Source organism: Euleptes europaea, chromosome 2 (assembly GCF_029931775.1).
Source record: "Euleptes europaea isolate rEulEur1 chromosome 2, rEulEur1.hap1, whole genome shotgun sequence".
NCBI lineage: Eukaryota > Metazoa > Chordata > Lepidosauria > Squamata > Sphaerodactylidae > Euleptes > Euleptes europaea.
In genome coordinates, this window is record NC_079313.1 from 123,475,661 (window position 1) to 123,488,344 (window position 12,684).

Genomic DNA, 12,684 nt, shown 5'->3' on the forward strand with positions numbered 1-12,684 from the left:
GCCAGGGTGTGTTTGGATCATGTGCAACCGGACATCAAGTAAAAGGTATCCATGCCCTGTGAAACTGCACTGGGAAGCCCCATAAAGTTTGAGCTGCGGTGTCAACTGCTCGCAGTATATTCTTCTCCGTCTTTTCTGAGTTCAGCTCTAAGCAGCCGATGTCGGGTGTGTTCCAATAGCTGCAGTTACAGCTGTTGGCTTCCACAAACTACAATACCACAGCACACGCCGGGCTAGGACTTGATTGCTTTAGCGGTAGCGGCTTCGGTGATTCGGTGCCTGGGAGATTTTGTAGAGTTGGCTGTAACCCAGGGATGTTTGAGCACTTCTTCCAGTGGCAGCCTGTGGAATGGATTATGTTTCAGGAGCCTGGAAATCAGATCTCTTGCTCCCTCTGTTACAAAAGGAGGAAATCTGTACTCCACCTTTAAACCAAAGAAACGTCTACCATTAGATACAATATTAGCAAAAGCAATTTCGAGATGTGGAGGAGAGGGGTATTCATGGCTATTAGTAAAATGGATACTAGTCATGATTCATACCTGTTCTCTCCAGGATCAGAGGAGCATGCCTATTATATTAGGTGCATTGGAACACAGGCAGGATAATGCTGCTGCAGTTGCCTTGTTTGAGGGCTTCCTAGAGGCACCTGGTTGGCCACTGTGTTAACAGACTGCTGGACTTGATGGACCTTGGTCTGATCCAGCTTGGCCTTTCTTATGTTCTCTTTCAAGTACTGCTTGCCCTCAGCTCTCCACCATCTTCATCGCTAACTTGACCTTTGGCAGTTGTGTCTTCTTGCAACCCTACCATTCTGCCTATTACGTAACTAGCTTCATCACCTTCTCTCTCTGTACATCTTAATCTAGCTCAGAAGATAATCCAACACCTTGCTTGCACAATGCTTTTCTATTGGTGAATCCAAGTGGGAAGCTGCAGGGTGTGCCAGTAGAACCACCCCCACCTCTCGCTACTGTGATCTAGTAGGGAAATGGCATCTTGCCAGTAGGCTAGATGTTTGTAAGCAAGACGCTTACAGCAAACGACAATCCTGTAGAGAAGCAGGTTGTCCCACCACAACTGCAATTTCCCACCTATCCCACTGCACCAGGGTTTCCAGAAGAAACTGGAAAAGAAGAATATACTAGGTACAGGGGATAGAACCTGGGCCTGAGAAAAAAGCACCCAAGCCTGGATTGATCATTGAGGTAAAACTGACACAAGAAGGTTTGTGTAAAGCAGGCAAGAATAAAATGTTAAAAATACACAACACAGAGAAGTATAACAATGAATCAGGGTGTGTGTGTTACGTTTAACTTTGTAAATGCCTCAGGGAAACACTCCTAGACAGGTTTGTTTCACTTAATCACAGCTTTCTGCTGCCGCTGCGTTGCATTCCAGGCCCAGCAAAATCCTGCTGACCTACTGCAACTCTTCAGTAAACTTAATGCCCCTCAGATCTTGTCAGCCTAATCCTCCAACTCCCATCCTCCTCTCAATCTCCAAAAGGTAGCGTTCCCCCATCAGCACCTAACTCTGCCCCTGACAGACCCTGTGGGTGGATTCAGAGCACTTCTGATTGGCTGCTGCATCTCTGGGGAAGGTTTCTTGAGCTCTGCCTGGGTCCAGAATCTGAGGGGTTCCGGAACAGCCACGTGGGGAAGTTCCCTCTAGGAGATAAAATAATGAAGAGGTGGACAAAGCAGTCATGTGGCATTCGAACTCACCTTTGAAATTGCCCTGTATGTATCCTGGTATGTTTTTGATTCAAAGGGTGGCTTTCCTACTAGAAATTCATAACACAGAACACCAAGGCTCCAGAGGTCCACCTTTTCATCATGCGTCCTCCCTTCAATCATTTCAGGCGGTAAGTAGTCAAGGGTACCGCACAGGGTTGATCTCCTGGAATATGAAAATGCGTTCAGTGTAGCAGACTAAATACTAGATCAGAGAAATAAAGCACTCTGAGCAGATGCAGTTGCTAGGCCCCAGTGCCCTCTTCTAGATCTGCATTCTCTACGCTGATTAACATTCCTTCGTTATTACAATTCAAGATCAACCAAACAGATTAACACTTCTCTAAAGCAAGCAGGCACTGCCACCCCCTGGTTCCCATGAACAAAGACTAGTGCAGTGGCAAGGCAAGTTTGGCTTAATTGTGTGTGTGTGTTAAGTGCCGTCAAGTCGCTTCCGACTCATGGCGACCCTATGAATTAAAGTCCTCCAAAATGTCCTATCTTTGACAGCCTTGCTCAGATCTTGCAAATTGAAGGCTGTGGCTTCCTTTGGCTTAATTAGCCACAGCTAAATGCTCAAAATAGAGGAGCCCTGTGGTGCAGGGTGGTAAACTGTGGTATTGCAGCTGAAGCTCTGCTCACGATCTGAGTTCGATCCCGAGGGAAGTCGGCTTCAAGTAGCTGGCTAAAGGTTGACTCAGCCTTCCATCCTTCCAAGGTCGGTAAAATGAGTACCCAGCTTGCTTGGGGGTAAAGCGCAGACGACTCAGGAAGGCAATGGCAAACCACCCCATCAACATAGTCTGCCTAGTAAACATCGGGATGTAACGTCACCCCATGGTGCACCCTTGCACAGGAAGATACCTTTACCTTTAAATGCTCAGAATAGCCTCTGATAGGGAAACTTCAGTAAGAATCACATTTATATCTCGCCCTTCCTCCAAGGAGTTCAGGGGAGGTTGGTTTTTATATGCCGACTTTCTCTACCTTTTAAGGAGAATCAAACCCACTTAATCGCCTTCCCTTCATCTCCCAATAACGGACACCTTGTGAGATAGGTGGGGCTGAGAGAGGTCTAAGAGAACTGTGACTGGCCCAAGGTCACCCAGCAGGCTTCATGTGTAGGAGTGGGGAAACCAAACCTGGTTCACCAGATTATAGTCCGAGGCTCATGTGGAGGAGTGGGAAATCAAACCCGATTCTCCAGATTAAAGTCCACCACTCTTAACTACTAAGCCACACTGGCTCTCTAGAGGATATATTGTTCTCCCTCCCCCTCACTTTGTCCTAACAAGAACGCTACAAGGCACTCTGGCTGAGATAGACTAATTAAAGCAAGCACAGATATGAACCTTGGCCTCTTCATTCCCAACATGACGTTCTAACCACGATACCAGCATCTAATCCAGACATCTGTGGTCTGATTTCCTTAGCATTAATATAGCAATTGAGGCGGTGAAGATGTGTTTTCAATAAAAATTGTGATTTGTTCAAGCATACGAATTCTCCACGCTCCACTCAACTTGCAGAATGAGACACAAGTGGGATGCTACTTTCACATCTCTTTACTGCCTATCAAAAACAAGTCTCTGCTGCTAAAGTTTGCCGCTGCTGCATCCTCACAGTGCTAACATTAATTCTCAGGTCAAGCGCTAAATTGTTTTACCTAGAGGAGGGAGCATGCACAGACCACCCAAAGTCAGCAATCTTCAGTTCTCCGTTGGATCCCAGCAGCAAGTTTTCAGGCTTTATGTCTCTGTGAATTACTCTTTTCGAGTGGCAATACAACAGGGCATCTGCCAATTCAGTGACATACTGCAGAGCAAACAAAAATTGAGATGGAGCAGATTTAATTCTCAAATCCTGTTGTGCTAAGCATTTATGGATAATGCCCACGTGTTTTAGTGGCAAAGATACTGTAGCAGAAGCCACACATATAGGATACAACTTCAAGAAAACACCAAACTGTCCCCCTCGGGCTTCTCTCCAGCCACTGCAGGTTTTCTCCATTGTGACACTTGTGTCCTTTGCCACTAGCACTTTTGAGTGCACAAGATCATGGTTTTCCAAGGAGCCTCTATGCATGCCTCAAGTGCTAGCAGCAGAGGAAGCAATGCTACAACAGAGGGGAAAACTCTACCACAGCTGGAGAGAAACGCAAAAGGGATGATGTCATAGGATCCAGGCCCAAAAGCCTAAAAGGAAAGGGAAGCTGGACTGCCTTGGCATTTGCCACATCACTGGATGAAGCTATAGGGCAAACCTATCAAGCAATTCAAGCACCTCTTCCCCACTGCAAAATCGCAACAACCCAGAGATCAGTCTCACATTCTTAGCTGCCATTATAGCAATCACAAAACTTTACCATTCTGCAAGTGGTGAAAGGTGCAAGGTTACAAAATATGCCTGGCTCTTAGTTTCCAGTCTGTCTTCTGACGCACAGGATGGTTTTTATCGTTTTGAGGAGCTCTGAAGTTCCACAAGAACCCGGCCAGTTTTACCTTAGACATTTGCTTAGCTGCAGAACCATCCTTGCTGTAGTACTTGAATAGGCTTCAGTTATCTGCATGTGAAGTGTCATGCATTGACCTATGCTATGGGAAGTATACATAGCTTTGGCCAACAACATTGGAAAATGCCAGCACAAGGCTTTTTTTTTTTTGCAAAAATAGGCTGATTCATGAAGCAGAAGTTGCTCAAATTGCACAGACTAAAAAGGAGACTTTGCAGCTATGAAAGTTACAAGAATCCATTCTCCTCTGCTGAATGAACTATGGCAAACATCACAGCATCTATTAGACGTTAAATATCAAAGCTTAAAAATTGCATATAAACCTCTGTCCATCTCTATTGGGCAATTCAGTGTACACGCACAGCTTTGCGTTATTAACTAGGACAAGCCCGGATTTGTTTTTGCCTATATCCTAAGCCCAGTGAACCTTCCTAAAGCAGGTTCTCTTATTGTATTCATGCTACAGCCAGGTTTCTCATCAGCATAACCAAGGCTTCCGTTAAGTATCTTCAGTCTTGTTAGCTGAAGCTATGCTAGATTCCCCCACTGCATGTCATGCCAAGAAATCATAGCCTCCAGTTTCCAATTCCAGCTACTGCTTTTATGCAAGCTAGCCAACTAGCTATTAGAACTGGAAAGATCTTTATTTCTTTGACTGAAATGCTATTATAGTTGTGTTTTGGCGATAAACATTTTTTTGTCTAACTTTTGTGTTCTGGTTTTTATTAAATCCTCATACCTCCTGTGAAACTACTGAGGAAGAATATGTTTGTACCTAAGAGGAATGTAGTTGGAAATTTGAAACTTGCAAAGTTATAAACTCAATGCCTCCATCAGACCTTTCACCCATGATACTAAAAAAATTCCATTGTTTTAACTTCGTAAAACTAGAGCCACTGTACACCCAAATCATCTGGTTTACCAAGTAGTTTTTTAGGCTGGCAGGATAAGGATCTCTAAAGGACCCCAGGGGCATAGCACTCCTGATTTTAGTATAGTCTTCAGCTGTTTCCTCTTCTGCCCTAGCAGCTATGCTTAGATGGAGGTTTGGAGTAAACATAGCAGTAGCCTCTACACTTTAAGATGAAACTCCCTTTTTTTTGTTCGGTGTTTGGACAAGGAAATCTCAGAAAGAAGGAACTCCACCAAAAGGAACAAAGCTGTTTCGCATAATCCTGCCTCCAGTCAACGGAAGTAGATAACCTGGCTCCTGTGCATCGTTCGCCACCACCAAGCGAACATCAGACCTAAAATGTAATTTTGTTTCCAATGGGGGCAGTGTTGCAAAAACAAGGGAAGTTTAATCCACAGCCAAACCTACAGTAGCAGTTCGCTGCTCATCAAACTTGGTAACCTTCTGAAGCTCTTTGTATACTTCCCCATGAGGCGCATATTCCAGGATTAGGTAGACTCTCGTAGTGTCATGGAAATAGCCATACAATCGGAGAACATTGGGATGCCTACAAGAAAGCACACGTTTCCCAAGTGCAGCGTCATAAAAAAAGAACATAAGAAGAACATAAGAAAAGCCATGCTGGATCAGACCAAGGCCCATCACGTCAGAAGGTAGCTGTGTTGGTCTTCAGTAGAACAGCTAGTTTTGAGTCTAAACATGAATAGATACACATTTCCTTAATAGAGATTTAATTTTTTTTTACCATTCTCCTGGGGTACTATGGAACGCCTTTGGTGGAAGAGGCTAAAAACCTGATTTACCAGCACACTGTCACATGATTTACTTATTTAATAACTGAACTGATAACAGCAATGACAATCCTTTTAAGAGTATGAATTAAAATACTTAGGAACTATCACACCCAGCCAATTCCATTTATTTAGAGAGAGGCTTCCCTAAGACTGCTAAATAGAAAGAACGCGTAACTTAATCCTAGTCGAATGTTTTAAATTAGTTTGAGAACTAGCAATCCCGTTAACATTTGTAATGTACCAGTTTGATATCCATCTTACCGAAGATGAGACTGTATTTCTACTTCCCGACGCAGCTGATGCTCTACACCTGCCTTTTCCAACTGCACTTTAAACAAGACCTTCAACGCCAAGATGAATTTGCTCTCCTTCTCACGAGCCAGATACACGTTCCCGAATTTTCCTTTTCCCAAAGGACGGCCGATTTCAAAATCATCAAGAGACCATTGTTTTCTAAAAGATTTAGAGCAACATGTTAGATCCCTAAAGAGACTGAAGTTCTTTTGCTCTGAAGGTGCCATTTACTCCATGCGTACATTCCTGTGCCAGAGTTATCTCCTGTAACTCAGAATCACAGGAGAAATTTCTGAATGAAACATACAAGTAGTTGCTAGTTTCCTTTTCAATATTTATGGATAGGGTTGTTGTTGTTTTTTGTTATATAAACCCTTTTCTTCACACACATAGCCATAAGGCCTGTCCTTCATACTTAAGATATACAACCAGATATGGGTTGTAAGCAATTACATGAGAGCAGTCCCAACAAATCAGACCAAGCCCCTGTAGTCCACCATGCTTACAGTAAGCCCTCAAGTGGGGTGTGGACAACACCTCTGGCCTGTTACCCACCACCTAGTTTTCATGAACATACAACCTATAATCATCAGATCTCAGAAGCTAAGCAGCATTGGCCCTGCCTGGTTAGTATTTGGATGGGCAACCCTCAAGGAATACCAGGGCTGCCAGGCAGAGGCAGGCAATGGCAAACCACCTCCGAGCATCTCTTGCCTTGAAAACCCTATGGGGTCGCTATAGGTCTGCTGCGACTTGCTGGCACTTTCCGCCACTACCACAAGAGATAAAGCCTTAACACATGAACTTATTCTGCCTCATATCTACCCATGGAAACCAGTCAAAGATACAAGCTTACTTTTTTTCCTCATTTTTTGTATTTGATGTGCCAGGGGTCTCCTTCTTCTGATTGGCTACGCTTTCTGGTTCAGGCTTTCTTGCTGCACATGGGGGAAAAAATCGAGCACTTGGAATCAAGCGGATGCCTTATAAACTAGCACTAAAACAAGAATTGCTGAAGAATGCAAAGTGTCCCCCTGCAGGATTAGAAATTTTTATGCTTGACAGGCAGTTCAGAATAATAACTTTAGGACTTAAGCACCCTGACATCCAAAAACCAAGGCAGACTAATGAGCAGGCCATGTTTAGTCCATTAGATTTCTTACAGTTGCATTCTGCCCTTCCTCCAAAGCTGATATGGTGAGCTGGGAAGTTCCTGATCCAACTCTCATTCACTCATTATTTATTAAAATACTGTTACCCCACCTTTCATTTTGTCTCAAGGCACCAACAAATCAAATCTAAAACACAGAAGGTACAATAACCCCCTCCAATAACCCCCCTCATGGTCACAGCCTAATAAGTGACTTGCCAAAAGTAGCCATAGGAGTTTAAGCCCCTCAATGTGCAATATGAGGATAACTCTGGCCTATGCTACAAAGATACCGTAAGGAGCACTTTGAACACCCAAGAAACCCTATATGGGTTAGTCCGATGCCATACAGTGCTCTCCCATCTATCCTTCTCCTAATAAATCTGTTAGTGAGCTTCATGGCTGACCACTAAGTTCAAAACAAAACGTTTCCCATGTACACGCCCCACACTAGCTAAATCTCTGCAAGATGTTTAGGATCAGGGAAACAGCAGGGGCGGTCTTAGGGATTCTGGGGCCCTGGGCAAAATTAAACAATGTCTCCCTCCACTGCCACACAACGGAAGCTGCTGCAAAGTGGGGGGACTGCATCCTCTTCCTCCTCCCCTCAGGACACCCCTAGCAGCACAGCTGCAGAGGGAGGCATGCTGGCTCTGTTCTATCTCCTTGGTTTGTGGTGCGTCACTGCAGCATTGGGTTTCCAGGTCCCCCTTTGCCACCAGCAGGGGATGGGGTGGTAAGGCTGCCAGTTCCAGGTTAGGAAACTCCTGGAGATTTGGAGGTGGAGCCTAAGGAGGACAGGACCTCAGTGGGGTACAACTCCATAAAGTCCATCCTTCAAAACATCCATTTTCTCCATGTCAACTGATCACTGTAGTCTAGCGATGAGCTGTAATTCCAGGGGCTCTCCAAGTCCCACCTGGAGGCTGGCATCCCTACTGCAGCACTGCGTCGGAGTGCCAGAGGCAGCAACAAAGAAGCGGAGGTGAGCTGTAAACTTGAGGGGCAATTTCTTCCTTTCCCTAGGCCCTGAGCAGGGGAGAACTGGGAGAGAAAAATGGCTCACCCCAGCCAACGGAGGGAAGATCAAGCTTGCTTGATCAAGAAGTGGGACACCAGGCTGCAAGGGGATGCCCCCAGAACGGAGCCCCCGGCACCTGCCCTGGATGCCCCATGCCGAAGACCACCCCTGGGAAACAGCACCTACTCCCCAAATACTATCTTGAACTACAGGTGGAAAGATCAGCAGTGAACTATACCATCAGAGATTGTTTTCCCTAAACTAGATCAAGCTGACTCCAGTTGAAATTATTTGTAGCTTCACCACACACTTTTCTACATGTACCCTCATTTTAGGTGAAACAATATGCACGTATCTTAATATTTATTCATGTGCATTGCAGTATATGCCCTGACCTGGATAGCCTCAGGCCAGCTTGATCTCATTGGACCTCAGAAGCTAAGCAGGGAAGGCCCTGGCCAGTATTTAGGTGGGAGACCTTCAAGCAATACCAGGGCCGTGACGCAGAGACAGGCAATGGCAAACCACCCCTGAACATCTCCTGCCTTGAAAACCCTGCAGGGTCACCATAAGTCAGCTGTGACTTAACGGCAAAAAATAAATACATTGCAGTATATGCAGTAAACAGTGACAGTTTTGTCACCAAGCAGTACTTACCAGATGTGGAGGGCTGTTGAGAGGTTTCTGTTGGCTTATTTTGAACTCTAGTCATTGGTGTTGATGGAACTTGAGTCGTTGGACGCTGCTGCTGAATTAACTGGTTGGGACGTTTTGGATGGGAAACCGGCAACCTCCGTGCCTTTGACTGAACAGGCACTCGCTGGGGAACATTTGAGGCAGCCAGAACTCGCTGTGGTTGGACTGCATCTCCATGTGCCCGATTCTGACTCACAGGAACTCGCTTTGGGCCATCCGCGACAGCTGCCTGAAAAGGAACGCATACATTATCTGCAAATATCAAGTTATCATAGGCCAACGTCTCTGCTTTCCTTACGAGAAAAGTAACAGTAATTAGGCTTTTGGTTACCCTGTTCTGCACATGATAAAACACTACTGAAGTACATGGATTATAATAATGTAAAGACAACAACAAGCATTAAATTTAATCTGCTTTGTTGCTCAAGCATGACATGTCGACAGGCGGCCTTTACACAAGTAAAACATCTCTCACTCACCAAGGCATTTATGGAACAGTAACCTGACAACAAACTGAAATGACAAAAGTATCAGCATTCACTAGAGATGCTGCGACCTTTGCAAAAAAAAAAATGCAGACTCCAACTTAACCGAATCTAGTGGCTGTGAAGTCTAGAATGACTACAGCAGTGACATTCACTCAGCTTCTTGGTGAGTCCGCTGTGACTCTTCTGAGCATTGTTCACTAATGCAGAATTTGTCCCGTATTCCAGGAAAGCAGGCAAGGCCATTGCCCAGTAGAGCTTGTGGCTGGTAGGTGGTTCTCGAAATGCTGGGGGGACTGGTATATGGGTGAGCTGCAAGTCCTTCAAAGCTGTAGGCCTCATGCCAGGGATGGAAGGGCACATTCTCTCCAACCCCCCAACCCCCCCCCCCCCGGAAGATTCCACTCGCACCCCAGCACCTAGGCAGCTGTCAGGAAGACAGCAAGCTGCTCACAGTGGGGTGGTGGGGATTATTTTCTCCACAGTTGGCTTGCTGTCCTCCAGAGGCCTTGGAAATCACACACTCTATCTCACCTGGGCGACCCTGCCTCATGTGGAGCAAGCAAGAAGGCCGACGGGGAATCCTTTCCCCTCACTCTAGATGCACAACGGCTGGCTAAAGTTCAACAGCAGTAGGGAAAGACAACCCTTCATGAACAGAGATACTCTGGTAAATGTGTAACATTTTAAATTATGAATGGTTGTATCTTTCATTATTGTGCGTGTTTGGTGGAGAGGTTACACAGTAATCATGTGGCTCTTTTGGCTGATAGCCACATTGGCATTTACTCTCTGCAAGCCACTGAGTGAGTACCACTGGACTAAGGTATCCCAAATTCACTGAACATGACTGAAGGGGAACTACCAGTTACTGCTACTGTAAATAGTCTCTGATACTGTTCTGGAGCCCAGATAGTAATAATAGCCCAGGCTAACCTGATTTCGTCAGAACTTCGAAGCTAAGCAGGGTTGGCTCTGGTAAGCACTTGGATGGGAGGCCACCAAGGAAGTCCAGGATCGCTATACAGAGGCAAGCAATGGCAAACCACCTCTGTTCACCTCTTGCCTTGAGAACCCTATGGGGTCACCAAAAATCAGCTATGACTTGACAGCAGTTGAATTTGGTACAAGTACATTTCGCCCTGTACTTTCTGCATCTGAGGTCACTTTGGATTTGATGTTGGTTTTCCATCCTAGTGAGGCCCCAGGACATTGCAGGTGACGTGTGCGGTTCTCAACCTGGGGCCATATGGCCCCCTGGGGGGCCCAGGATATTCTGAGGGGGCCACAGGTGAAAATTGCATAAACGGGGGGCCATGGCACGAGACTAGGGGTTCACAGAGGGAAGTGAGATGCACTTCTATGCATCGTTTGCAACTGTGGATTTTTGTATCGCTGTAATCTTGTGCAACAGTGGCAGAGGCTTTGTTCTCCCTTGTATGTGAACATTATTGTTTATTAGCGTGTTGTATTCTTTTTGTGAGGTATTTTTTGTACATTTCAGTTTCTCAATAAGAACTGCATGTGTGCATCTTTGTGGCTGTTTATGCTTCTTTGTTCCTTGGCTATTTACAAATAAAACAATAGCTACCTTTCTACCGGTAGGACAGGGGGGCCACAGGAAGGAAACAAGTTCGGAAGGGGGCCACGGTGAAAAAAAGGTTGAGAGCCACTGCTCTAGTTTACAAAGGCTTATGCTAGAATAAAACCTTGTTCGTCTTTCAAGTGCACATCTTTCACAGAATGTGCCCTGGTCACTTTCAAGTTCCTAGATTCAGAGCTGAACTCCCATCCAAACTGATACCACCAAGCTCCCTCCCAGTATACTGAAAACGGAACCAAGACTTTTAGCCCTTGAAAGACTTACACTGCAGTCCTAAATAGTTACATCCTCCCAAATCCATTTGAGTCAATGGCTTTAGAAGGGTATAACACTGCTTAGGATTGCACTGTTAGTCACTTCCATTTCCAGTACCCTGGAACAGCACTCAGTGTATTAGTCTGGTTGGGAACACAGCCTGGATATTAGGAATCTGAAATGAAAGGGTGTCTTAGTTGTGGTGGTACACACTTTTGAGCATCGTGGAGCGGGGGGAGGCTATTGGCTCTGGAGAGCTCATCCCCTAACCCTATATCTGCAATCCTGGCCTGTATTTCCAAGCATCTGTGCCAGTGCTTGCTCAGTCCCACAAACTACAAAACTACTGCTTCTGGGCCAGTTAAGCAAGATGGCCTCCATCTTACTCTTTAGTCTGCAATGCGTTGATTACTAAACTTCCAAATAGAGCTGAGAATTGGAGCAGTAACAGCTACTGCCAATTGGTGATTTCTTGCTTGTGAAAAGTTGCCGTTTTCCCCAACAGAGTGTTATTTCCTTCCCTCCTCTCAACTTTTTAAAATACGTGTCCAATTAATACCAACAAAGTTCATAAAAAAGTCCGTACCCTGTGTTTTCACAAGTCTATTATTTCAGAACACGATTATATATTCCACCTGTCCCTTGATGCAGTCAGAAGCCAAGGTGGGTAATCAACACAAAACAAATAATGATCTACTGAAATCATGAAGTAGATGCAAATTCATTCAGAGTTACCGGAAAAAATAATATATTGTTGTTAGAATTAATATCATGTCAAGAGGTCTCGAGTGAGAACTATGCCTTCTGTTATTGCAATATGTACCCTGCCAATATCTGCAAGAAAATACTTACCTTGACATTATGACTTGGAAGCCCATTCAGGTTCTCTTTACCAGCTTTGTCCATTATTGTCTAGAAGAAGTTGAAATTCAGTCAGTCATTTATCACATGTGAGGATTTCAAGTAAGTGCAATGTTGTACTCAAGACTCCTCTGGGCACCTGAAACTACTATTTTCACCTGCTTCCAGTTTCCAAACTAGCACACTTTCAGAAAGTTAAGCTTCCATTTCTTCTAAGCAAGGCTTCCCATCTTACTGCATCAAGCCCTACACATCATTTCAAAGCGTTTTTCCCACTTCAAGCCAAATACAGACAACCCTCATTATAAGATGAGTTTGAACGATATACTGCACTGCCTCATTACTAATGAATCTGACATGGAGC

At 45.0% G+C, this 12,684-nt stretch overlaps 1 protein-coding gene across 1 annotated transcript; it reads right to left on the reverse strand.

Annotated features, from left to right (window-relative positions):
* Nucleotides 1-233: 233 nt before the first annotated feature.
* On the reverse strand, nucleotides 234-12,367 carry AURKA (aurora kinase A). Its single transcript, XM_056844887.1, has 8 exons — nucleotides 12,312-12,367; nucleotides 9,074-9,345; nucleotides 7,106-7,183; nucleotides 6,217-6,408; nucleotides 5,570-5,708; nucleotides 3,403-3,551; nucleotides 1,728-1,902; nucleotides 234-425 (listed from the first exon to the last, which is right to left on the reverse strand). Exons 1-8 carry the CDS (start codon nucleotides 12,363-12,365, stop codon nucleotides 234-236), a joined length of 1,251 nt encoding a protein of 416 aa, XP_056700865.1. The 5' UTR covers nucleotides 12,366-12,367.
* Nucleotides 12,368-12,684: the final 317 nt, after the last annotated feature.